The 27,774-nt window shown below is 39.3% G+C and overlaps 1 protein-coding gene across 1 annotated transcript in view; it reads right to left on the bottom strand.

The window, feature by feature from the left end:
* The window catches only part of LOC122792779 (protein shortage in chiasmata 1 ortholog-like), a 284,249-nt gene that overhangs the window by 161,944 nt on the left and 94,531 nt on the right, over window positions 1-27,774 (bottom strand). The window contains exon 3 of the mRNA XM_044060349.1: window positions 27,523-27,713. Coding sequence (XP_043916284.1) covers window positions 27,523-27,713 — 191 coding nt within the window. The remainder of the gene's footprint in view (window positions 1-27,522; window positions 27,714-27,774) is intronic.

The raw sequence follows: 27,774 nt of genomic DNA, 5'->3' as shown, positions 1-27,774 counted from the left end.
CAGGCAGCTGTCGGCATTGAGGAAACAAGTACCATCGGCGCCGACCCCTTGACCAAGACCAACCTCAGATTTGAGTACTCCGAAGCCGAAGGTCAGATCAGAGGAAGGAGAAATGGGTTGAAAAAAGGGAGGGGGGCTGGGAAGACCGCCATCTGGATCTGTGTATGGATAAAGCACCTCATCATCCTATCCAGATCCATATCTGTTAAGGAGTGGGTCGACCATGACAAGGCCATGGACTCCGACCTGGTGGGTCGGGGAACTATGGCCCGGGAGACTGAACGTGCCTACTGTGGCTCTGGGGAGAACCTCGGAGACCGGAGCTGAGGAGAGTCATGGATCCGTACAGACTTGCTCAGAGAAGCGAGGTCCGGCGACCTCCTCCTCTTTTCCTTCGTCTTCGACTTTCTCTCCCATTCTCTACCTCTCCTCTGCTCCACTACTACAGGCTTAGATGCAGGAGTTTGAGTCCCAGCCTGGGAGAGAGGAGAGGTCAGAGGAAGAGAAGATGGAGAGGCAGTCACAGCAGCTGCTGTAACTGAAGCCGAAGATGAGGAAGGAGGGTCAGTAGAAGGAAGAAGACCTTTGAGGGCCAACTTGGCCTTCCTATCTTTTAAAGCTTGGGGGTTAAACCCCGCACAAATGGAGCAATCCACACTAAGGTGGGCTACACCTAGGCACAACACACACAGAGTCTGGCCATCCGCTGGGGAGAGCTTATGGCCACACTCTGTGCAACACTTGAACACAAGCTTTTCAGCCATCATATGAGAGAGAAATAAGCCTTAAGAAAAGAAACAGGCAAAAACTTTCTCAACTCTAACACACACACACACACACACACACACACACACACACACACACACACACACACACACACACACACACACACACACACACACACACCAAAACACCCACTCACCACGCTAGGCTACAGACAACACTAAGGGGGGGAGGAGCACCTCAGAACAAACTACTCTAACTAACTATCTAAATAAAGCAACACTCTATGCCAAAGCGATGTGAGGGGAGAAGTGATATCTAAACTAACCTAGATTGGCTAAGAAAAAAGAAAGTTTGAAACTTACAGTAGATAAATCACCCACTAATAGTTGGAGCTCTGAAGACAAGATGTATAACAAATCACAGCAAATGAGATCTGGGGATGCAAGGCAGTGGAGGTGTATTATGGGTAAGTCTGGAGCTTGGAGCGGATGCTAGTAATATTTGCCAGCTCGGATCCGATATGGATCCGTATTCCCACAGGTTGAAGACCAAATGAAGTAAACTACTTCAGATCATGTTTTGTGATGTGCTGACAGCTTTTTTTTTTGGGGGGGGGGGTTCTTAATTTTGAGATTCCAAGATCTTGAGGTTCTGAATTCGATATTCTGAACCTCGGGATTTTGATATTTTGAAATTAAGAAGTGAATCCATATATATATATATATATATATATATATATATATATATATACATATATACATACATATATATATATATATATATATATATATATATATATATATATATATATCATTAATCTAAAAATGCATTTTAGCATTTGAAAATGAATTAATATTGAACTCCAAATAATCAATCTTCACCAATATTCATTTAAACCTGTTTTTTGTAAAGCACCAAGAGAAATAATCAACATTATTTCATTCTTAACAGTTCATGCTTTTTTCCTCAGACAATTCCACTGTATAAATCATATTAATATGGTTACTGAAACATCAAGAAAATCAATACTGAATACATTAAATTTCCATGTAAACACAATCCCAAATCAATATATGTGTAATCTGAAATATCTACTTGGCCTCATCCCACTCTTTTACCTCCCCCTCTAGTTATTTGCTCTCAGTACCTTGGTTCCTTAGCTAATATTCCCCACTTGCCTATTTTCTATACCCTTACATGCAGTCATCTGTATTGTCAAAATCTTCTTTCTCCATTCCCCACATTGGCTTAGTTCTTTTATAGAATTTCTGTTACTTTATGAATGCAATATTCTGTATGGGGATTGTTATTCTCCATAAAGACCTGCATCCAAAATCCTACTCTCTTCTTATTTGTCAAATCACCCCTGTTTCATCATCAACCTTTTCTACTTTGATTTATAACCTTCTGTTTGTGTTATGTATATGAGCCGTAACTGCAACTCTAAAGTATCCCTCCAAATCAATTAATTCTAAGCAACCTTGTTCTTTTTAGAAGTCAATGTCAAAGTAAACATTATTGTCATTTGGCCTACACAAGTGCAGTCTAAATGAAATTGCATGTATCAGACTCAAATTGAGAAGACATATACATACATACATACATACAATAACACATACAACAGACATATATTCATTATTTCACATTAGTCAAGTATTCTACCTACAAATTGTCACAGTTTACCTTTTCTATAATTTTCAACAACTGAGTGATTTCTTATTGCACAAGTTCCTATTGCACTGTGTGATTTCAGCATGGATAAGAGGATCTAATTAGTGTAATATTGCACATTCATTGCCATCGATGTATTGTTAATGTTTAGAATCTGAACAGTCTCATTTATTTGCACCAAAAGAGTTAGCTGTGACTGTTCCATATCTTGTCAGTAACTAGCTTCCCTGAGATTCTTGCCAAAGTTCAAGAGTCTCATCGCCTGAGGGAAGAAGCTGCTCCTGAACCTGGATGTTTTACATCACACTTTGTGGTATCTTCTGCTGGGCGACAAGCTTGTGAATATTCATAAGCAGGGTATGTAGGATCCCTGACTATTTCTGGAGCTCTGTTGTGACATTCTGCTGTGTATAACTCCTGTAGTACTTAAAGTTTGGTTTGTTGGTCTGCAACCAAGCAGCTCCCGTACCACACATTAGGATACTTTCTAGGGGTGGTAGGCTCACTTTCCTCAGTTTCCTCAGGAAATGCAGATGTTGATGTGCCTTCTTTACTATATGACTGGTGTTTATTGACCAAGCTAGATCCTCCAAAATGCAAACCTCCAGGAATTTTGTACTCTTTACTCTTTCCACCATTTCTCAATTAATCATGAGAGGAGAATGAGCTGGTTGTGTTTTCCTGAAGTCCATTCTGCTTTCCTCGCGATCATAATTGTTCTATTAATGTAGTCAAATGTTTACCTCCCTACTACAAAACCACAATGATCCATGCCTATCAGTTTTGACAACACCTTTGCCATTTCCTTAGCTAGTATACACATAAACACTTCATAAACATGCTCTAAAATTGAAATAGGTCTACATGAAGCTGGATCTGAAGGATCTTTGCCCCATTTGGGTGATACAGCCGCCACAGCTTTCTTCTAAGATGCTAGTACTCCACCCCACCTTTTAAAATACTGTTGTACAAAACCTTCCAGATCTTTACCACTTTCTTTAACTTCCCCGCTTCCAGAGGAATGTCATCTATTCCTGGGGACAAACTTCTTAACTGATTATACATCACCATTTTATCTTCTCTCTTTCTACCTTAGCTATTAAAAGCTGAGTCTTGCCACCCCCTGACATTGGCATAATTTAACTATCCCATAAATATTTTTAATTGTGCCTTTTCTTGGTTTCCACATTCCCCTGTATTATGCAAATTTTCATAAAATTTCTGAAATATTTCTAACAGCTCTTTAGAATCTGTGGTTATTTTCTTGCCATAGGTTTCCTAAGTTTAGCAATAGCTATTTCTACTTTCTGTTGCTTAAGTCATTGTGCTAAAAGATTTTGTGCCAGATTCAAAATGAATTGCTCTTAGTATAAGTCTTCTTACCTTGGTGTAAGGTCTATCTATAAACAGTTTTACAACTGGGACCAGATTCAAAAACACCTACTCTCAGCCTGCTCTCAGCGTAAGTGGTCACTTACACTGAGAGCAAATGTTTTGGAATCAGGCCTTTGTGTTCTAGAATTGTTATAAAAAATAGTTGTTTATCAGTAAACTTTCATGCATCCAAAATTACACAATCCAAATACAGTCTTATTTTACCTTTAGCACTCTACAATCGGTCCTCAACATTTTCTGCAAAATTTATTCTGCAATATTTTAATTTTTGTAAATCCTTCTAAATAACTCCTAATATGATCATTCTTATTTCTGCTCTGTTTTTAAATTTTAAATTTTAATTTTGTCCCACTTACTAGCTAACCCTTTTGAAGACATTTTGAAGACATTTCTGTCTGACCTAATAACTATCAAACTATTTCCACTACCCACCCATTCCTTAAATTATTTCTTTTTAACAAGTTAGTAGGAGTGTATCAGCATCTCATTTTTACTTCATAACCCTGCATCTTTTTATCAGTGTATGATCTGAAATAGTTATTGGGTACTCATCAAAGGTTTCAATTAACTATATATACTCCTGTGAAACACAGTTTCTATCCAATCTACCTAGTTAGTCTACCTTGGGGAATAATATGTGCATTCAGTTTGAGTTCCAGCTACATTTTTGTCTGAATTTTGATTTAATATCTCTGTAATCTGTAGAACTGTACTTATTCTTCTTCTTGTGTGTTATAACTGTATATCTCTTAGTGTTGACCTTAGTTGTAGTAAAATCCTTTGTCTGGAGGCCTTGTCTGTTTTCTTAGTGACAGTAAGTTTTCAGAACTAGTTTATCTGGCCAAAGTATTTCTGCATCTGTATTGTTTGGTTTCTGTCCTGTGTTTTAAATCAGATATACCTGTTGCTCAGGCTGCTGCAGAAAGTCTGACTTACTGCCAGCTGTGATAATAAGAAAAGATGTGTTTATTCTCATTTTTGTCTGCATTTTGATTTAATTTCTCTGTAATCTGTACAACTGCACTTATTTTTCTTCTTGTGTGTTATAGCTGTATATCTCTTAGTGTTGACCTCTGTTGTAGTGAAATCCTTTGTCTGGAGGCCTTGTCTGTTTTCTTAGTGGCAGTACGTTTTCAGAACTAGTTTCATCTGTCCAAAGTATTCCTGCATCTGTATTGTTTGGTTTCTGTCCTGTGTTTTAAATCAGATATACCTGTTGCTCAGGCTGCTGCAGAGAGACTGACCTACTGCCACCTGTGATATTGAGAAAAGATAAGTGTTTATTCTCATTTTTGTCTGCATTTGATTTTCTATATCTGAAATCTGTACAACTGCACTTATTCTTCTTCTTGTGTGTTATAGCTGTATATCTCTTAGTGTTGACCTCTGTTGTAGTGAAATGCTTTGTCTGGAGGCTTTGTCTGTTTTCTTAGTGGCAGTAAGTTTTCTGAACTAGTTTCATCTGACCAAAGTATTGCTGCATCTGTATTGTCTGGTTTCTGTCCTGTGTTTTAAATCTGATATACCTGATGCTCAGGCTGCTGCAGAGAGATTGACCTACTACCAGCTGTGATATTGAGAAAAGATAAGTGTTTATTCTCATTATTTGTCTGCATTTTGATTTAATATCTCTGTAATATATACAACTGTACTTATTCTTCTTTATGTGTGTTATAGCTGTATATCTTTTAGTGTTGACCTCAGTTGTAGTGAAATCCTTTGTCTGGAGGCCTTGTCTGTTTTCTTAGTGGCAGTAAGTTTTCAGAACTAGTTTCATCCGGCCAAAGTATTCCTGCATCTGTATTGTTTGGTTTCTGTCCTGTGTTTTAAATCAGATATACCTGTTGCTCAGGCTGCTGCAGAGAGATTGACCTACTGCCAGCTGTGATATTGAGAAAAGATAAGTGTTTATTCTCATTTTTGTCTGCATTTTGATTTAATATCTCTATAATCTGTACAACTGTACTTATTCTTCTTCTTGTTTGTCCCTACTCACCCTCCCTGCTTCTTGTTTTGGTGTTAGTGTTGGTGGCTCTGGAATTGCCCGCCCCTCCTATAAGTCTGTATTTGAACGCTCCTCCTGAGTCCATCTCATTTGCTCACTTAACCAAATACAGTGACATCATATTCTGAGTCTAGTGTTCGCTCTACATAATACAGATAGAAGATTTGAGAAGGCCAACCCACTTAGGTTCTTCCTTCCTCTCTCCTTGCACTTTACTAACAACAACAAAAAATTCAATTCACCTGCTTTTACTGCATTTGTGTTTCCTCCTACTTTATTTTGCTTTTGCCTCTTCTTAAAAGTACTCAATTTTATTTATTCTGCTGCACTTATTGCTGCTTGGTAGAAGCCTGAATAAATTGTAACTGTTATTCTAAGTCTTTTGGTTTAAGCACTTGGGCTTCATACCGGTTGTTTTACATTAAGAAGGTTTGTGGTCTGCACTGTTGTGGCAGGACAAGTAGCTTACATCCTTCTAAGCTGGGAATTGCTGATTGAAAGCTCAGCGTTTGCTATTCTAAAAGTGTATTAGTTCTGGTTTAAGCACTTGGGCTTCAGGCCAGTTATTCTACATTAAGAAGGTTTGTGGTCTGCACTCTTGTGGGAGGAGAGGCTGGATTCTGCCCTTCTGAGCTGGGAATTTCTGGTCACAGGCTTATTGTGCCTGCTTATTCGAACTGTATCTTTCTGAAATTGGTGAGCCTTGTTGCTGTAGCATAGGACCAGTTTCAGGCCTGCTGAATATAGCTTTGTTTGTATAACTTGAGGACTGATCCAGGCCATCTTTTTTGGAGAAGTTTCCCCTGCACCCTAGTAGCGGGAGTGTGCAGTTAGAAAGTTAGAACTTGTCTGACTGAAGACTGCTGGAACAGGGCTCAGTTTAGAGTTTTTTTCTGGTTAATTGGGTAACTTGTTTAAATCAGATTGTTAGTTTTCTATTGTTTTATATATATATATATATATATATATATATATATATATATATATATATATAAAATTGCACTTTATTCATCTGCTTTTAATGTATTTGTATTTCTTCCTACTTTATTACTAAGGACATTAACTACAACTTTGAACTGAGATATATAACAATAAGCATCTTTTTATGCGCATTTAAAGTGTTTTTTTATTGTATCTGCTTTATTTTCTGGAAAAAAAAAATATATATATATATACTTGTTTCCCACCTTTCTAAGCTAGTATATTCCAGTTTTCAGGTTAGTGCTGAATTCAGGGCTGTGTTACAAATCCCTGTGTTTGCCCATACTTTACTTGGATAGAAGGAAGTTTCTCTGTTCACTTGTGAGAGAGTGGAGCTTTGAGCAGCCTATCTGTCCCTGGAGGAGTGGTTTTAGCCCAGAAAGTAGTAGTTTATTGGCCATTTTGGGCTAATTTCTATCTCTTTCATTTCTCTGCTATAAAAACCACATTTGCCCGGTTTTGTGTGCTGAGCACCGCTGGTTATCTAGGGTATAACTATTCCTGGCTCCACAAAGTCTCCTCTTCAATTTTTCCCTTGGAACTAGACAGACTTTCAATTTAAGCACTCAAGCCATTCATTTCTCATTCAGTAAAACAGCTTACTGTACCTATCCAGGCATGTCCAAAGGGCAGTTTCAGGTGTACTTTCCCATCCAACTGGTGAATCTTGGCATTTTGAGGCAATGTTACAACTGTCTCATGTACACAGACAACCCTCTCCTCCTACCACCAAACACTAATACATGCGAGAGATACAATTATACAGCCAAACTGGAGGCTAAGCTCTCTCAACCCAAGACTGGTTCAGACAGTCAAGAGGAGAAGGGAAATACTGGCATCACATCACCAGTCTCACATAGAACCATTAAACCAGCACTGACAAAAAACACACGTAAATACACGAAAACATACTAGGAGGCTCTAAATAAAAATCTGCAAAAGTAACACAGCCCTCCAAAGCAGACATCCAAGCAACCTCCACCCCCCCAATACAAACCATGAAACACATACTTCACAAAATCAGTGTGCCACACATTCACAGTCCTCAAGGCAAAATAACATACCCACCATACTAGTAATAGGTGACTCTATAGTCAGGCACACTGACGTCCCACTCACTAGGGTGAATAAGGAGAAGGTTACTGTTAGTTGTCTGCCAGGTGCAAGGATCCGCCACATAACACAAACACTCAGGTCACTCCAGAACAAGTACAAATACGACTCTGTCATTGTCTATGTTGGTGTGAATGACCTGAGCCGTACCTCCCTGGACTACATGAAAAGAGACATGGAAGAACTCTCAGATCACATAGCCCAGGCCAGTATGACCCTGACCCTGAGTAGCATCCTGCCCTCACAGAGAATGATACCACGATATAAAGAAAAAATGATCAATTTCAACAACTGGCTAAGTTTCTGGTGTCATTCAAAGGGGATCCAGTGTCTGTCTGCCTGGGATGACATGCTCGACAAACCATGCTGCTTCACTAGAGATGGCTTGCACCTGTCACCCTTAGGCTTTTGAATACTGGCCAAGGCTCTTGCCACCCCCATAGTGCCTTTTTTAGGCAAGGCTCAAAAGACAAACCCACCACCGTAAATAGCACAAGTAACAAAAATCTGAGGGTAATACTACTCAATGCCAGAAGCCTAAACCTCAAAATGCACGCACTCGAGACACTCCTCAGTATGGAAAAAATCGATATATGTGCAGTAACAGAAACCTGGTTTAAGGCTCCAGAGAGCAGCCCAGCACTACCAGGCTACAATTCATACCATACATTTCGGCCACAGAACCCGGACCGAAATGCAAAAGGAGGGGAGTATCCATATTCATCAAGGATACCCACACCTCCAGGTTAGTAGCACAGCACGATGCTTCACAGATTATCCACGTGCAACTAACAACAGGCAAAACTGCAATTCAAATTGCAGCTCACTACAGATCACCCACCATGTCCCAGGACACCCATTCTGCATTTCTGGAAACACTGGGTAACATAAAGGTCCTACCAAACACCCTAATATTGGGTGATTTCAACTATCCAAACATTTACTGGGAGAACTACTCAAGTACTAAATCCCTTGCCCAACATTTCCTAGAATTTATAAACTCAAATGCCCTGGAACAACTGGTCAACACTCCCACCAGAGGTGACAACATATTGGACTTGGTCATCACCAACATGGGCGACTGGTGTTCCACACCAGAGGTCAACCCCTTGCTGGTTAGATCTGACCATAAACAAATCACTTTGGATATCCACATTCCGCCCCCACCCCTGGACAAGGAAACCACCGTGAAAAACTTTTCTAAACCAAACTTCACATTACTTAAGACAGAGGTGGAAAGTTTCAAAGCCCCCATGCTAAAGGATAACACTGTCCAAGTTGCAAAATCCTTTACTAATGCATTCTACAGGCACCTACAAGAATGCATGGATCATGCTATCCCAAGCAAAACCAAGATTCACTCCTCTAAGAAAAGGAAACCAGTCTGGTGGACCCCTGCCATGAACAAGCTATACAATAGAAGGATGAAACTAGTACAGAAAATAGTAAAATTCCAAGAAGGGAAGACATCCCTGATCCGTATCAGCAAGAAACTACGATCCCTCATAAAATCGTCCAAGGCGATCTTTGAAAGAAAACTTGCCAAGGACTCCAAAGATAACCACAAGGCATTCTTTAGCTATGTCAAGAATCTAAGTGGCAATGCTCAGATCTGCTCGGAGTTAGTGCAGAATGGCACAAAATACACTGAACCAACCAATATTGCCAACATCCTGGCAGACAGGTTCAGTGCAAACTTCACCCCCTCTCACCTCCAAAAGGGCCCATAATCATACTAGAAGAATGTACAGCCCCTGAAATCACAGACACTCAGGTTAAAATAGCTCTCTCCAAAGCCAAAAACACAGCATTAATGGGACTGGACGGTGTCCCAGGCTACATCCTACACGAGCTCAGAGATGAACTAACGCCTCACCCAAACACACTGTTCAAACTCAGCCTTTCCACAGGCTACATCCCCATAGAGTGGTGCACAGCAAGGGTTATTCCGGTCCACAAATGTGAAGCCACAACAGACCCCGGGAACTATTGCTCTATAACCCTGACTAGCTTGGTCTGCAAGGCTATGGAGCGCATCATCATGGAACTCATTAATAGAGACATTAGGAACCTCCAAACACTGGACCCTACCCAGTTCAGCTTTGTTAAGGGCAGATCATGCCTCCTAAACCTGGTGGACTTCTTTGAGACAGTTACCAAGGCTATAGATGTGGGAAAGGTGGTACACACAGCCTATCTAGACCTCACAAGGGCCTTCAACACATTCCCCATTCTGGTATTATAGACAAGCTCACCAGCCTGAACATAAACCCCTATGTCACAAGATGGGTTGCCAACTGGCTCATGGACAGAACCCACATGGTGAGAGTTGTGGGAGCTAGGTCTGATGCTAAACCGGTTACAAGTGGTGTTCTACAGGGCTCAGTCCTAGGACCCCTCCTGTTCATCATATACTTCTCAGAGGTACAGACAAGCACAGGAGGACTATGGCTGACCAAGTTTTCAGTCGACTGCAAACTAGGGGCTATAACTGACTCACTGGCTGACACAGACATCCTCCAAAAGGGTTTCATTGAGACGGATACCTGGTGTCAAAATCATGGCCTCAAGCTAAATGCCAAAAAGTACATAGTTATTCCCTTTGGAAATAACAAAGTACCCACAAACTACCACATAGGTGGTAGTCCCCTAAATACAGAAAACGTAATAAGGGATCTGGGGACCCAAGTAGATAGTAATCTCTCCTTTGATAATCACATTGCCAAAGTGGTTAGAAAATCCTTCTATGTGGCCCACCTAATCACAAAAGGGTTTGCATCCAGATTAAAGAGGTCATTGTGCCCCTCTACTCATCACTCATCAGACCCATCATAGAGTACATCTTACAAGACACCTGCAACAGCTGGAAAGACCACAGAAGTACCTCACCAAGAGGATCACTGGCCTCAAACAGATGCCCTATGCAGCTCAACTGAAGAAACTCCAGCTGTACTTGGCTGCATACCGCCTGCTCAGAGGTGATCTCTGCCTGACATACAAGGCCATGTCCAACCCAGAATTGATGGACATGCTCCACCTAAAGAAAACCTTATCTCCTCGAGCCACACACTCTAGGGATCTAAAACCTCACCACAATAATAAATAGGACATGCTGGCGGGATAGATTCCTGTCTCAGAGACTTCCCATGCTTTGGAACAAGATTCCAATCTACATTAGACAGAGCTCCTCGCTAGCACTCTTCAAGAGAAACCTTGATGAGTGAATGGGAAACAGAAAGTGTACCCCGGGGATCACTTCAGTGGATCTGTTGGACAGAGGCACAGGGAACTAATCTAAGGGGGCGGTGAAAGCCAACACATTCTGGCTAGGCTTATAAATGCCTTCAGGCAGATAGCCTAGTACCTACCTATGAAGCTATGAATTCAAATCTTTCATACTAAATATTCTCATATATATATATATATATATATATATATATATATATATATATATATATATATATATATATTTTTTTTTTTTTCAGAATTCTACATTTTTTTGTTACATTTTAGTTCATCCTAATGCATCCTCACATTGGCAAATCAAGATCTAGTCCTCGTGCATAAACAATATTCCCTGCACAACAGCAGTTTTTGGTGGAATACAGATACACACCAGCAGAATATTCCTCTCACTGCCAGAAGCCCCTTACTACCACAATCAGTGTTATTACTTCCCTTTGTCCCTGATATTCTGCTGAAGGACTACCCTGAAATGTTGTTTTTGCTAAATCCACACGTTCATTTCTATTAATCTGTGTCTCCTGCAGCACTATTATTTGCATCCTAAATTTCTTAACATAATTCAATATTCTTTGTTTTTTGCCTATACCTGTGATGCTATTTTCATTCCATGATAATATGCACAGAGTAGTTATGATAGGAAAACTATTACTTCTACCTATGACATTTATTTGAATATGTATTTCTAATTTCCAACTTTTGACCTATATGCACAGACTAATGTTTGACAGGGTGATTACTTATGTGGTAGCTTTTTCTCATCTCTTTTTAAATCTATGTCATATTTTCAAGACTTTTTATTTCAAGAAAAACACCAAAAAAAGTAAATTTTCAGAACCCCTGTCCCGTTTTAATTTAGACCAAACATATAAAACTATGCACATTTTCAACAAATGACGTTTAACCTGTCAGATAGGAGCAATTACTACAAATTGACATCTGCATCCAGACATTATCTAATCTAAAATGAGGGTTACTCATATTAAAGCACATGTTACAGCCCATGTTCACACTTACTCTTATTGATATATGTTTTTTTCTTATCTCTGCCCCACAAATGTGAAAAATAATTAGCATGCTTTCAGCAAACTTTAACTTTAACTTTTAACCCTAAGAAAAAGTGCACTGGCTATGTTTAAATAAACTAAACTGTGCACAATATTATTAAATGAATTAAAGAATTAAGGCTGCTGGGGGCAATTATTTGCTTTCACATTTCCCTCAGTTTTTTACTTAATTTTTCACTGAATTACTTGCCACTGCACTTTTAAATGTTATTTATACTTGTACCTTTTACATTTCTCTCAGCAAAGAGTGCTCAGAGCTCTACAGATTAATTGTTTGTAACTGCAAACAGCTCATCCTTAAGTGTGGTCATTAATGAAATAATTTAGTAATTTTGTAGATGCATGAAAAACTCTTTGTGCTTTTCACTCAGAGCATGCTGTTTAGACATTTCATGTCAACTGCCTTCACATGCAGGCCTTTTGCCTTCCACTGAGAACAATTATTAATGGAAAACGTAGTAAAAACTTTGCAAATGCAAGAGTTTACCATTCCCATGTCTTTCATCACTGTGTTGTAGTTTTCAAGCATTATTTGCCTATAGCTTAAACAATGGACATTAATGAAGACATCTACCTTTGTAAAAAAATACGCTTATGTAAGCAAACTTGCAATAACACTAGATGTCATTATGATCACTGCTGCAGTAACTGTAGCTATATGGATTATATTCTGCACAGGATATAACAGCTGGCCAGTTTCAAAGATTCAAGGGCACCCTCCACATACCCAAACAATTATTCAGCTTGAGCTCAGCTGAAGAAAAAGAGTGATTTTAGGCACCAAACCCATCAAAGCATCCATGTCAAATGAGAGAGGTCAATGCTAGGAAACTAAAGTTAGAGGTACTTACCCTGGCAAAAATCATATAAAAATAAGGAGGATGGATGGAGGGAGCAACTACTGCAACAGTAATCATTTGAATATCTGCTGTTATGGTATGTTTACTTTCACTAGTATACTATCTTCATCATATTGATTATTGCTACTGTAACTTTATCTATATGGGCAGATTACCATAGTTTGGATCATTTGGGAAGTGGAAGGGAAAGGGTCCAGGAGCACCTGGAGAATGGACCTAGCAAAGTCTGACCTAGACCTAGAAAAGGAATCCAGCTTTAGTGCTTTTTTGTAAAGACATGCATAGTAGACCAAGTTGCTGATTTTAGAGTACTTCTACAGTTCAACCCTTTCCAAAAAGCCATAGATGAAGCCAAGGTCTTTGTAGACAGTGCTTTAACCCTGCCTAGAATATTTTTGTTGAGATGGAAATAAAAAAAGGCAATAGCCTGAGACAATTATTTGGAAATAGTCTGCTCTGACAGAAGTGAACAACTGATTGGAAGTTTTGAAAGATTTCTGTCAAGATAGAACCTGAGCTGTCTGATGACATCCAAGGCATGAAGTATCCTTTCTCACTCATTTTTGGGGATCAGGAATGAGCACAGGGAGATGGATAGTTTAGCTTAAACTAAACTCAGTTAACCATATCAGGCATAAAAAAAGGGTCTGTTTGCAAGAATACCATGTCTGTGTGGAAAATGAGAGAGGGCTGACCTATTTAAAGAGCTGGCAACTCAGATATTATTCTTACAGATGTCAGAGGAATAAATAAAATTGCTTTTTGTGTTAAGAACCACAGGTCAGCCAGAGGATCTGGTTCAAAAGGAGCAAGTGTTAGCTTTTCTATCAAAAATATAAGATCCAGAGGAGGAGCTACCAGTTTTTTTAGAGGTCTGTTACGTTGCACCCCTTTCATAGGTTCATAGGTTGGTACTAGGCTATCGACTCTAAGGCCAATACAAGCCTAGCCATAACAATTCTCTGGATATTTCTTCCCACAATATTTACTTCCCTGGACCCCTGTCTAGCAGGGTGACTGACACACATGATCCCAGGGGTGAATTTCCTATCTCCCATCCAATCGTCAAGGTTCCTTTTGAAGAGGGCCAAGGAGGCACTCTGCTTGACATGTATGGGCAGTCTATTCCAGAGTATGGGGAGTCTCTGGGTCAGAAACCTATCCCTTCAGCATGTTTTGTTCATTGTGATGAAAAGGTTTAGATCCCTGGAGCATGTGGCTCTGAGGGATTGGGATTTCTTTAAGTGGAGCATGTCCAACAGCTCAGGGTTTGACATGGCCTTGTATGTTAAGCAGAGATCGCCTCTGAGTAGACCATATGCCACAGAGTATAGCTGGTATTTTTTTAGATGGTCAGAATAGGGCATCTGCTTTAGGCCTGTGATTCTTTTAGTGAGGTATTTCTGTGGCCTTTCCAGCTGTTGCAGATATCTTGTGAGGTACATACCAAATGGGTGTTGTACTCTATAATGGGTCTAATGAGGGATGAGTACAGTGGGACTATGACCTCCTTTTGTCTGGATGAAAAGCCCTTAGTGATGAGGTGTGCCACATAGAAGGATTTCCTGACTGTTGTGGTGATATGGTTATCGAAGGTGAGACCACTGTCCACCTGTGTCCCTAAGTCTCAAATCACACTTTCGATGTTTAGTATACTGCCACCTATGTGGTAATTCATGGGTACATGTTTTTTCCCAAAGGGGATAACTATACATTTCTTAGCATTAAGCTTGAGCCCATGGCTCTGGCATCAAGCATCTGCTTCTGTAAGGCCCTTTGTAGAATATCCACATCATTTGGGGATTCAATAATGGCTCCCAGTTTGCAGTCATCTGTAAACTTTGTTAGCCAGAGTCCCTTAGTATTGGCCTGTACTTCAGAGAAGTAGATGCCAAACAAGAGCGGCCCCAGGACTGAACCCTGAGGTACTCCACTTGTCACTTGTCTGGAGCTGGATTTGGAGTTGGCTACTTTTACAGTCTGGGTTCTGTCAGTAAGCCAGTTGGCAACCCATTAAGTGACATAGGGATTTATGCCCAGCTTAGTAAGTTTATCTATGATTCCAGAGTTGAGGATGGTGTTGAAGGCCTTGGTGAGGTCCAGATAGGCTGTGTGGACCGCCTTACCCTCGTCCACAGCTCTGGAGACTGATATGAAGAAGTCAATCAGGTTCAGCAGACAAGATCAGCCCTTCATGAACCCAAACGGGGTGGGGTCCAGTGTTTGAAGGTTGCCAATGTCTTTGTTTATAAGTTCCATGATAATGCGTTCCATGCCCTTGCAAACATATTTTGACATGAGAATGCATTGAAAGAGGGCAGTCTATGGGCAGACATGCTGAAATGGCCAACATATGAACCCTGATAGGACAGTAAGACAGACCATAGTATAGCAACTCACACTAACATTGCAAAACCAGAGAAACACTAGCCCTGAATGGGTGAACGTTATTTTGTTGGCACCAACTAGAAATCTTTTTCTATTCACTTATACAGGATTTTCTAATGTCAGCCTTTTTTGCCTCCATTAGTACCTGCTGCATGTTCTTGGTAAAAAGGGGTCTAGAAGTTATTAAGATCCTGTTGCCCAGACAGTTAGCTGAAGTGGTTTGGGGGTTGGGATGTATCAAACAACCCTGTTCTTGTGTGAGTAGATCCATTCTGCGAGGAAGCTTGTGGTATTTGCCGCTGACCATTTTCAAAAGAAGGGAGAAATTACAGTTGTGTAAGCAAACTTACTATAACAGTAGATGTTTGAATGATTACTGCTGAAGTAGCCTTAGCTACATGGGTTATATCCTACCAAGGATATAACAGTTGGCCAGCATCCAAAGCTTCATGGCAACTTCCATGCAACCAAACTTGCAGGCAGCTTGAACAGTCCTAGCAAAGCCTGATCTAGATTTAAAGAAGAAATCAAGCTAATAGGGTAACTATTTGAAATGTTGGGATCTACTACAGTGAGTCTCGAAATACTGAGACTGAATGTCCGAAAGAACAGGATATTCCATTTTTCTTCAAGGTATGGTGATCTCAGAGTTGGTATATATAAGTTCAGGGGTGAGTGGGGGGGGGGGTGCATGGGGGCTTTCACTCCCCCTGCAAAAAAAAATTTAAGAAGAAGAGTGATTTTCAACAGTCACTCTATTCTGGGTTTTCAGTCGTTTTTTTCTGGATTGATGGCAATTGGCATTTTTAGTTCGGACATCTCAGTAAGGAGACTTATAGTGCCTGTAAGAGACAGGCCCGAATTGCAGCTTCTATAATACTTCTAGAATCCAACCCTTTCAAAAAATGACCACAGATGAAGTCAAGCCCTGGTAGAGTGGGTCTTGACCCTGCCTGGAATAGTTTTGTTGTGGCGAGTATAACAAAAGTTAACAGCCTTAAGAACCATTTGAAAATAGATGTTTTCACACAGGTTACCCCCTCTTCTTACTTTTACAAAAAAATGAATAATTGATCTGAAGATTTAAAAGATTTAGTTCTGTCAAGATAGTACCTGAGTTGTCTTTGAACATCCAAGGTATGGAGTATCCTTTTTATCTCATTTTTGGGCTCTCAAAAGAAAACAGGTAGATGGATAGCTTGGCTTAAAGTAAACTTGGATACCTCTTGAGGCATAAAAGAATTAGTTTGCAAATAAACCCTGCACCTGTGGAAAACTAGTTTGGGGTGACTCACCATGAGCTTGTAGCTCAGCTATTTGTCTTGCAGAGGTCAGACCAATCAGTAAAACTCTTTTCCATGTTAAAAACCTCAAGTCATCGAGATTAGCTGGCTCAAACAGAGTAATCGTTAGATTTTTTAACCCAAAATTAAGATCACAAGAAGGGACCACTGCTTTTCTGGGAGGCATCTTATGCAAAACCTCTTCCAAAAACATTTTGACATAAGAATGCATTAAAAGAGGATGATCTATGAGCAGACATGCTGAAATGGCTGATCAATGAACCCTGAGAGAGGAGTAAGAAAGGCCCTAGGATAGTAACGCTCACACATTTTGTAAAACCAGAGACCAAATTACCATGAATGGGTGCTGGTTAGGTTGTTGGTCCCAGCTAGAAAAAAAATTTCCATTTCTTAATATATGATTTTCTAGAAGCAGGCTTCCTTGCCTCCATTAGTAACTGCTGCCCATCTTGTAAACAACTGCCTAATGGGAATTAAGACCCTATCATCCACTGAAGTTGACTGTTAGGGTGTGTCAGACATTCCAGTTATTGTATGAGTAGATCTACTCTGTGAGGTAGCTTGTGGCAATTGTCCCTGGCCATTTCCAAAAGAAGGCAGAACCATGGTGGCTTGGGTCAGAAGGGAGTTACCACAATGATGTTGGGGGATTCCTTCTGAATGTTCAGATGTAACCTGAACATAAGTGGAAAGGGTGGAAAGGCACACAAGAACATTCCTACCCAAGGAAAAGAAAAGGTATCTGCTTCTAGGCCTTCTTGCATTGGTTACTACTGTGGTATCTTACCAGCTGATTGTTCAGAGAGGAAGTAAAAAGGTCTATTTGAGGATCCCCATTGATGGATCAAATTTTGGAAAACCTCCGATCTATTTTCCATTCATGAGGGTCTGCCATTGTCACGCTCAGCATGTCTCCCACACAGTTTTGCTCTGACAGAATGTAGATGCCTGTAGAGTGAGACTGTGCTGTGAAGCTATATCCCTAGCTAACATGGTTAGTCTGCAAAGGCGGTAAGATCTGATTTCCTGCTTGCTTGTATATGTATCACATCCTTTTGGAATTGTCTATAACTACTTGAAGAGGTCCTGGAGACCAAAGATGATTCAAAGAATTGACAGCCTTGATAGCATCTCTTTTATGTTTATGTGCTTTGATTTGTATTTCCTGTCCCAGAAACTTTGCACTTCTGTCCTATGGATACTGCTCCTCAAGCTACGTTCAAGGCATCTGTGGTAATTGGCTGCTTTGGAGCTGGAGGGGAGAAGGGGAGACCTGGATTAAAGGATATTTGATGTGTCCATCAAATAACTGTTCTTTTCACAAACTCCAGAACTGGAAATTGAAAATATAAAGGATGCTGATGCTGGTACTGGTGCTGGGACCAAAGAGGCTTCAGATATCATTGTATCTTTCTCAAGTGAAATCTTGCAAGAGATATCATAAGAATCTTAGGTGTCATGAAACTCAGAATCCTGAGGTATTCTCTCACAGTGACAGAAGTCTGAGTGGAAACCTCTGGAACAGAACTAAATATAGATCTATTTTTCCTGTGGGAAAAAAGCTCTTTGTAGTGTGGTGTCTAGCAGACACCCAAGGAAGACAATCCTGTTTGATGGAGCCAGAAAGGACTTTTGACTGTTTTCTTGAAATTTCAGCCCATCTAGGAGTGCTCTTACCCAAGTGAGAGATTTCTGACACTTTGAAAAGGCTCTGCAAGGATAAGTAAGTCATCTAAATATGGAAAAATGTGGATACTCTGTAGCCTGCAAATGACTTTGACAGGAGCTAGACACTTTGTGAACATTTCTGGAGCAGTGCGGATAGTCCAAAATGTAAAGCAGAGAACTGATAATCCGATCCAGACACACTATTACCTTAAGGAATGCCTAAAATCTGGATGAATAGGAATGTGATGATAAGTATCTTTTAAACCTAAGGTTACTAAAAAAACTGAAATGAGGGAGAAGGGGCAACAGGTTCTGAAATGAATGCATTTTGAACTTGGGTGCTATCAGAAAATGAATTAGGAAAAGAAAGAAACATCCAGAACTGGTCACAGGAATTCTTTCTTTGGCACCAAAACATTTTTGAATAAAATCCTTTTCACAACTGGCAAGAAGGATCTGCTTCTACCACCCCTCATTCAGCATGTGTTATAGGACAAGACGAAACAGAAGAGTTTGGTCTGGCGGATGTGAAGAAATTCCCTGCGAAGGAGGAATTTTACCTCACTGCCATTTGCATCCCTTGCTAAATCAGCCTCTAAACCCATTTGTCTGAAATAATCTGTTGCCAAAGAAAGAAATGAAGATCCAGAATTTTCTTGATGGGATAAGGGACTGACAGGGTGGGGTGGGGGTACAATATCCCTTATATTGCCATTCTGCCTTATTTAACTTTCCTTTGCTCTGGTGGGTTCTGCTTTCTTTTTGGAAACTTCCTGCAACTGCTTTTTAACCATCTGATTCTAAGCAAAGTTAGACAAGTGAGAAGAAAATCTCTTGTAAAATTTTGTAAATAAAATCTGAGAGATTTTCAGAATCAGCATACCCTTCATAACATTTTTTGCCAACCTTTTCAGCAGAGAATCCAAAATCTAAATCTCTATCCAGGGCAAGTTCAAAATCTCATTTTTACATCTTCTGGGAAGTTCTGAGAGCATGTCCAGGCATGCCTCCTCAAAACAATATCAGTGGCTACAGCCATGGATGTAATATCTACAGAGTCATAAATACACATTAAACAATGAGTAGTTACCTGAGAAATAAAATAAACTACAATACAGAAAGGAGATCATCCTCAAAAAAGGGAACTGCAGATAAACATTCCTAATGCGTTTTACAATTTAGTCACAATAAACTTTAACACATGAGCCTGAGAATTTAAAATTCTATAAATCAAAGTTGTAGAAGCATGCATTTTTTGTTTCTCAAATTTATCAATAACTTTACCATCCTTGTCTGTTGGAGAAGGAGTGCAATTAACAAAATGTTTGACAGCAGCTGGATTAATTAAAACTATAGCTGCTGGGTCAGGTCTGGGATGAGCATATAAAAACTTAAAAGAATGAGGAACTTTGTAAATTCTATTTGCTTTGTTATGGGCAGCAGATTTGATGTCGAAGAAACCACATGCTGTGACAACCATATCATTTTTGCTGACATCACTGGTGGGATAGGTGAAGGTTCTGGGAATTATAGTTGAAACAAATCATAGTATTTTCTCAGGGACCGAGAAACCTCACTGTTCTCTACTGAAAACACTGGCATAGTCTAGAAAAAGTCTCAAAGAAAGCAAATCCACTGCATGGAGATTCTGATATGATGCTATTCTCTGAATCTGAATCAGAAATCTGAGGAGAAAAAAATGCATCTGCCCCATCACATTCCTGTACAGATTCAAAATCTTGAACCTCTTCAGGAAAAGAGGAATCCCTCTTTCTTTTACTAGAAACAACTTTAGAAGAAACGTCAATAGCCTGTACAAGACCCTGAGCTAGTCCTAATAAACTACCCCTATCCAAAGAAACTGGTACAGGAGAAGACAAATGTTTATTTCTTTTTTTTTTTCTTTTTGCTGGCAATTTTGGTGTGAACAGGTTTAGCCGTGGCAACTACAGCTTTCTCATGGATGGCCACAACACTCTGTCTAGGCAGGGGGACTTTTCTTGCCTCTTTTCCAAAGACTGACAAGAGTGTCTCTCCACTGCACACTGAGGGGACTCTGACAGCTGCAGAGGACATGACTAACCCACTGTCCACAGTGGCTGTATGGACAACACTATAGGTATCCAGGAAAAAGGATGAGTGGCTCGAGGAACCAGCTTTGGCAACAGCATACTCACTGACCTGTGGCTGAGACAAGTTACTAGTCTGCTGTGGTGACAAAAGCTGTTTGGTTAAGTTTTACTTTTTGTGGCTGGTGGCTGGAAGAAGGTCCAACTGAGAGATCAGTAGTTTGTTCAATGGTCAAACCAAAAACAGTGTTTCTTTCCTGATGAAGCTATGTAGCACACATCAGTAAACTTAGAAAGCTTGTAAAAGTAACTTTCCTCCATAAAAGCACAGTAAAAAGAATGTTAATACACTTTCCCAGCCCCAAAAGTATATTAAGCATAGTTTCTCCACAGGGAAAAAAACTGTTTTAAATACTTGAAAACAACTTTTACACTCCCATAATCCCATAAAAAAGACATATAAGTCAGATGACAGTCAATAAAAATACAGTTTCCTAGCTTAAAATATTTTCCTAAGCAGGAAAATGACTATCGACAACAAAAAAGTTAATGTGGAAGTTTTTCCTCCAAAGCTAACTTATTTGCCCGGGAATGGAACAGCATTAGCTGACTTTTGATCCTTGAAAGCCTGCAGAAGAGCACTCTCTTTGGCAGCAGGAACACTCTGAAGGGCTTGGGGTCTAAACCTACCTTTGACTCAGCTCATCTTGAACTGTCATATGGTTTGGGAGTATGGAAGGTACACTAAAGCTTTGGAAGCTCTCCAGTTGTTATTTCCTATGCAAGATATAACCTATAATGCTTAGGCTACTGCAGCAGTGATCAATATTATGAACATATTATTATCTTAATTATACATATAATATGGTCAATGCACTTTTATATCCCTCCCCTGCTGCCCAACATCACAACATTATATTAACTTCCGCTTCTGTCCAGTCTTTCTTATCTCGTTACAGTGCAAAGCCTGTATAGCTTACAACTACGAAAAAATACTTGTTTTATCTTTAACATATATAGCAATCACTGGTAAGACTTCCACGTCTCTATTGAAAACACCACTGAAAGCATTATATACAAAACTTCTTTACAATATAGCATGCAATTTACATCATAACATTTTATAGGAATATTAATAAGAACAAAAACTTTTTTACTTACATTTATTTTTTCATTCCCTTCATTGTCTTTCTAAACATTAATGACCTAAAGTGGGATGTATGTTTTACAGTTCACTAACCAGTTTAACACAATCAACAAAATTCCAGTCTTTCTCAACCTCTTTTCTTGCAAAGCCACATTTCCCATGTCTTTTTCTATATCCAGTGGGATTGATGCTTTATGATCCATCATTTATTCACTAATTTCAGTGTTGCTTGTCTTCCTCCTGATTATCATCATTTCCCAACACCAGTTTCTGCTTCAAGTTCATGGTATTCCTGATTTTTCTAATCAGCTACAGTGCTTTTCCTTTGGCACAATGAAAAGGTTTCACTGGCAAAGTCTCTTTATGGATTTTTACTGTTAGAAGAATAAGAAGCAGAGTCCCATGCTGCTTGCTGGTTCAGTCTTTGTTGGATACAGGTTTTTTTTCATACTTGGCCTGTTCGACATGAAAAAATATATTTGATCCTCCAGGAAAATAATATTCTGAAGGCAACTGGATAGCTTCTTGAATCTCATACCTGCCTCTTGACAGCCCCTGATTACAGGGGATAAACTTATCTTCTTCCTGGTGAACAGTGATTAGTCATTTTCCAAAAGCACTCTGCTGTCCCCAGTTTTTAATACTTTTGCCTTCTGTTACAGTTTTTTTCAGGAGCTATTCATCTTGTAATACCTGCAAGAATATTTATATTAAAGGTTCATATTATTTTTTATTAGTGCAGTAATGAATTGCATTGTTGTTTTATTTGTTGCAGAAGATATACATTTTGGCTTACTGTACTACTATGCTTTTGCCTTAAGATGCTAAGCATGCTGTAATATTAGTGGGTGTTTTGAAGAAGAGGTTGTGATTACACATCTTTGTATGAATTTCAAGGTAGGAAAGCTAGGGATGGGATGGGAGGGTAGCAAAATGTACAATCAGTGATCATTGGTAATAGTTAATCAGCACACACGTGCACAATGGAGGTTTCATGCAATTCATCAACGAAGCATGTATGTAAGAAGGGCCTTTATTTCAACCTAGATAAATGACAGGCACCTTTTATAACTGTTGGGCTATGAATAGCCCTTATTGCAACTTAGTTAGAACAGTTACTGATACGTTTGTGTTACTGCTGTACTATGCTCACTATAGTAAAAACTGCAAAGGTAAGAGAAACAATTGAGTTATTGTGGGATGTAATAATTTGCTCTGATCCCTAGCCACCAGGGAAATCATTCCTGCACTATAGGGTTACCACCTGTCCCACTTTGCGAGGGACAGTCCCTCTTTGGGCAGTTGTGTCCTGCAAAAAAAATGTAAAAATGGCAAATGTCCTGAGATTTTAGGACAAAATTATTTCCTATATTTTGCGTAATAGTTGCATAAAACAGTTATTCTGTATCTGAAACACCTAAATGTTATAAGAAACAGAATAAGCAACAAAAATGCTACAAGAATAAGCTTTTATTTAGGCAAAAAAGTGAAGTTCTGTCCTTTGTACTGGCCATGGGTGTGTTTCAGCATGCCATATCTGACATTTGTACCAAAAATGTCCCACTTTGGGCATTTGAAAAGGTGGCAACCCTACTGCACTAGGAAGGGAAACAGAAATATCAGGAAGAGCACGATGTAGTTTAATTTAACACTAGCTATTAAGGAACAAAATATGCATAAGAAAAAAATATTTGTTCATTAATTGGTTATGGCTAGCCACCAGGGAAAGAATCATTATGTAACGAGGTCAGCATTCTGTCAGTGACAGACACCTACAGCAGTATTATGGATGCATTATACAATTAGAATAGAAAGGACAAAATGTGAAAGAGTTGTACAGATAATGTACAAAAGTGGTGAAACTGAACTAATACATCAGCTATGATAAAATCTGCTTCTGTAATACCTAGTGTCTGGTCGGAAGATTAGTTTGGCAGTCTGCTGCACTTGGTGAAGGGAACACAGTTTGACTATAAATGGAATGTGTTTGATGTTAGGTGGAGTTACCTTCTCCCTGTGTTTAGTGTGTGCTGTATCATTATGTTTGGGATGGATGAGTGTAGATTAAGCAAATGCAAGCTAGGCCTATATAATCAAATTTTAGTCAGGGTAGCGATGGCAAATGTTTAGCTCACCAAATCTCAAAAAAAATACATATATATCTGTAAAGAGGTTGTTAAAACTGTCTTGCATAGTACATCAATGACTAGCATTACACCATAATACTATGAATCTGCCATAAAAAGAAGCTCTCCATCTACACATTGAAACAACAAACAAAAACACTGAAAGTGCCTGGCTGTGGCAACAGATGGGACAGAAAAGCTCTGAACATGATGGTAACAAATGAGAATTAACAAAGTGATTCAAGGGTGTGTGGGATGTGAAAAACATTCAAGAGGACAGCAGTCCTCTTTCAAAGGGGTTGTGGTCCCCTTTGCCTCAGTGCTTGCTCTCCAAAAATAAGTAGATAACATAATAGTTTGCTTTAGGTTGCTAAAATTACTTTTATCACTCAATGGTTGAAATTAATGATCAGCAGTCATACTAGTACACACACGTTAACAAAAAGTCAAAAAACATATACTCAGTTAACACTCCAAAGGTAAACAGCTTTAAAAGGCAGAAAACTGCGACTTAGGCAATATTTGAATCCTAAAAGCTGAACCATTGCAATGTAAACATATTTTTATGGCTAGCAGATAGAGCAACTGCAGTGGTTCACTGCTAAGGAGCTCTGCAAATAAAGCCAGATTGAACATGGACATGGCAATACAGTCCTATTGTGTTGTGAAGGAGTTCCAGAATACCTCTTTCTGCCTAAGACAAGCACTGGGATGTTTCTGACAGAGGAAACTCAAAACACACATATCTGCCCCAAGTTCAACATCATAAGCCTGAGATCTTTTCTAATAGAAGGGTTCTCAGGAAGACAGCTAACACAGAAGAAGACAAATTATCCCTGACAGTGTCTAGCACTTTTCAGACTTGAACAAAACCATGCAATTGGAAGGTGACATTGATGATCACTTTTGCATATCACCCTTGACCAGCTCTTGCTCTTTTCCAAAAGCCATAAGCTGGGCAACCCATAATATATTGTTTTGAGGCATGTGAAGAGAGTCTTTTATGGGAAATGGACTGGGCTAAAAGGACGGTTTGCAGTATGACATCAGTACCAAAACTATATACTGATTCAAGCTCTCAGACAGACACACACACACACACACACACACACACACACACACACACACACACACACACACACACACACACACACACACACACACACACATTATTCATCCATTTTCTACAATACAATAAATAGGTTATCCAAATCCATTACTCAGCTATATAAGGCTTCAGGCCCAAAGAGATGAGAAGGTGAACCTGTACAGACAGTTTCAGCCTTCACCAGTAAGCACCATGATCACTATGAGGAAGCCAAATGCAATCAATTGCATGATCTCAGTCAGAAATCCATAAACACATCCTGAAGATTTGAGTGCCCACTCATCACACATTTCAGAGCAGTTTATTTACCTAGAAGAGTAATTATAGGTGGATACTGCACTCTGGGCATTATTCCCAGCAAAGGCAGCATAGGTAGCATCCCTACTCAGTCCTAGAGCAGCACAAAAATGAGGAGTGGGATTGTGTCCTATATGTAGAGGATTACGACCTTGTAGGTGAAAGACTGAAGATCATTGTGGATGAAGTGGACTTAGAAAAAAAACTAGGCCTGAACTTAGACGTGGACCTTGAGTCCCTAACTTCTGCCTTTTATACTCACGGGTGAGCTTTCTGGCTTGCTGCTGTCCTAGGACACTTCTGTCACTGCTAGGTATTAAGTATTAATAAAACCTTAAAACTTCTCTCACTGATGTCAGCACAGTATGATTATGCAACACTGGCAGTGGCAACAGTCACTGATAATGTGATCTGGTTCCAAGCAAAAAAAATACAAACAAACAAGCAAATAAATAAATAAAATCAGCATTTATAGTGCCTTGATTTGTAACCTGGTATTTCGATGTGCAATTTTAAGGTATCTGATTTTCAAGCACCAAATGAGGCAACTTTTCAAGAAAAATATGCTAGGAAAATGTAATTAAGACTGTGTAACTGACCAGACAAAAGTAAGTTTCTTAGGGAAATGCACCTCTTACACTCGGGACATCCACAGAATAAAGAAAACTTCAAAACACCAAGAAAGGCAGTTTGAGATTTTTAAGAAAAGCATTACCTAGCAAAGGAAGATGTACCCAAGTGCTTATTCAATACAAAGGGCTCCCAAAGTCTTTGTCTTTTCAGCTTTTCCCGGTTAGGGGTTGCCACAGCGGAACTCTGGTCCACTAATGATTGGTAGTTGAGTTTTACGTGCCGAGTTACCAGCCCTGACGCACAACCTTCAATGAAGGTACGCCCATTCACGCATGTCTCCACGCAGAAGATGCTCTAGCTGAGAATCGAACCAGACAGCATCTTACTGCGAGGTGACAAAGGGCTCCCAAAGTAAGATGTTAAAAAAATAAATTTAAATATTGTTGAACCACTCTTAAGTAAAATTATTAAGGATAATTGTTTGTCGCCTCACAGTAAGACGCTGTCCGGTTCGATTCTCAGCTAGAGCGTCTTCTGCGTTTAGACATGCGTGAATGGGCGTACCTTCGTTGAAGGTTGTGCATCAGGGCTGATAACTCGGCACGTAGAAATCAACTACCAATCATTAGCAGACCGGAGTTCCGCTGTGGTGACCCCTAATAGGGAAAAGCCGAAAGACACAACAACAACAACAACATTCTATTATAAAATTGAAGTGTACTGGCCAAAAATGACATTTCAACCACAGGAAAATATGGCACTGTGCAACTTCACACATAATGATGACATTTAAAAATAATACAAGAGCAGTGTCTGGTTACCAGATGAATAACAATTAGCAAAATACTTTATTTTGGCTTGCATTAGCTTTCATCAGAAACATGCTGGAAAATATGTATTAAAACTTGCTATTATGATATGCTATCTTAAATGATTACTTCAGCATCCATTGATTAACTACCTGTATGACTCTGAAAGAGTCACTTAACCAGACAGCACTTCCAGGCTGAGTCTGAAAAAGGACTATGGAGATCGGTGCTCTACCCCGGTCATCAAACACAATTAAAATTTGTAAAATCTACTGTATCAGAATTATTATCGATGACAACAACAGTGCCACATATTCTGGATTTATTGCATATTCAAAGCTATGCACAAAGTACTGCACAAAAGACAGAAACATAGATGATAACATATTGCAAAGATGAAGAAATATGGTGGCTTCAGCCTTAGGCTGAATGGTGACATAGCTTCTCCCACACCGAATGGAAGGTCCTTAAGAAAAAGCTCCATAATTGTTAAGAAAAATCAAAACCAAAGTAATCAAATGCATTACTTTTCTGGCCTCGAAAATAGCAGACATCATAGTTTTGTGACATCTACGCTTTCTTAACAGGCATACAAATTTATGCCCATTCAAATTAATTAACCTTATACCTTCACCAACTTTAATAAGGAGCCAACCCTCAGTAGTAATTGCATCCTACGGAGGTATTCTTTATTAGCTTACAAATCTTAAAGATGTGGACTGCCTGAGTACATGGTCGTACAAGAAAACGAATAACCTCAGATACAAAGTGGATGGGTTATCACTTACAGACCTAACTTGCTAATAACTATAGACCAGAAGGCACAATTTAAGTAATGAAAACATTTATGAAGTGCACTTTCTACAGATAAATTATTAGAAAACATTGCTTTTTTTCTAACTCACTGTTTAAATTTCACATATCTGAACATAAAATAAAATAAAATAAAATGTGATACTTTGTGTTCCTGACCTTAGACTGCTGTTCCAGGAAATCACTCTGTGCTCTCCACTTTAGCATCTGTTGCTGCAGCTGCAAAGTTTTGGGATTAGTTTCATCTTTTCTCTGGGCAACGAACTGAACAATTCTCAGCTTCTTCCACAGGTTATGCAAATGGGAGCCTAATGTGCTTACATACATGTCTTTAGCTTTAAACATATATTCTGTAAAGATAATCATTATTAACAAAACATTAAAAATAATTTTCATTTAAAGAGAAAAATA

The sequence above is a fragment of the Protopterus annectens genome, chromosome 2.part0 (genome assembly GCF_019279795.1).
Source record: "Protopterus annectens isolate FY-2018-M chromosome 2.part0, PAN1.0, whole genome shotgun sequence".
Lineage (NCBI taxonomy): Eukaryota > Metazoa > Chordata > Ceratodontiformes > Protopteridae > Protopterus > Protopterus annectens.
The sequence above is the reverse complement of the archived record's forward strand: the minus strand, read 5'-3'. Positions and strand labels throughout refer to the sequence as shown.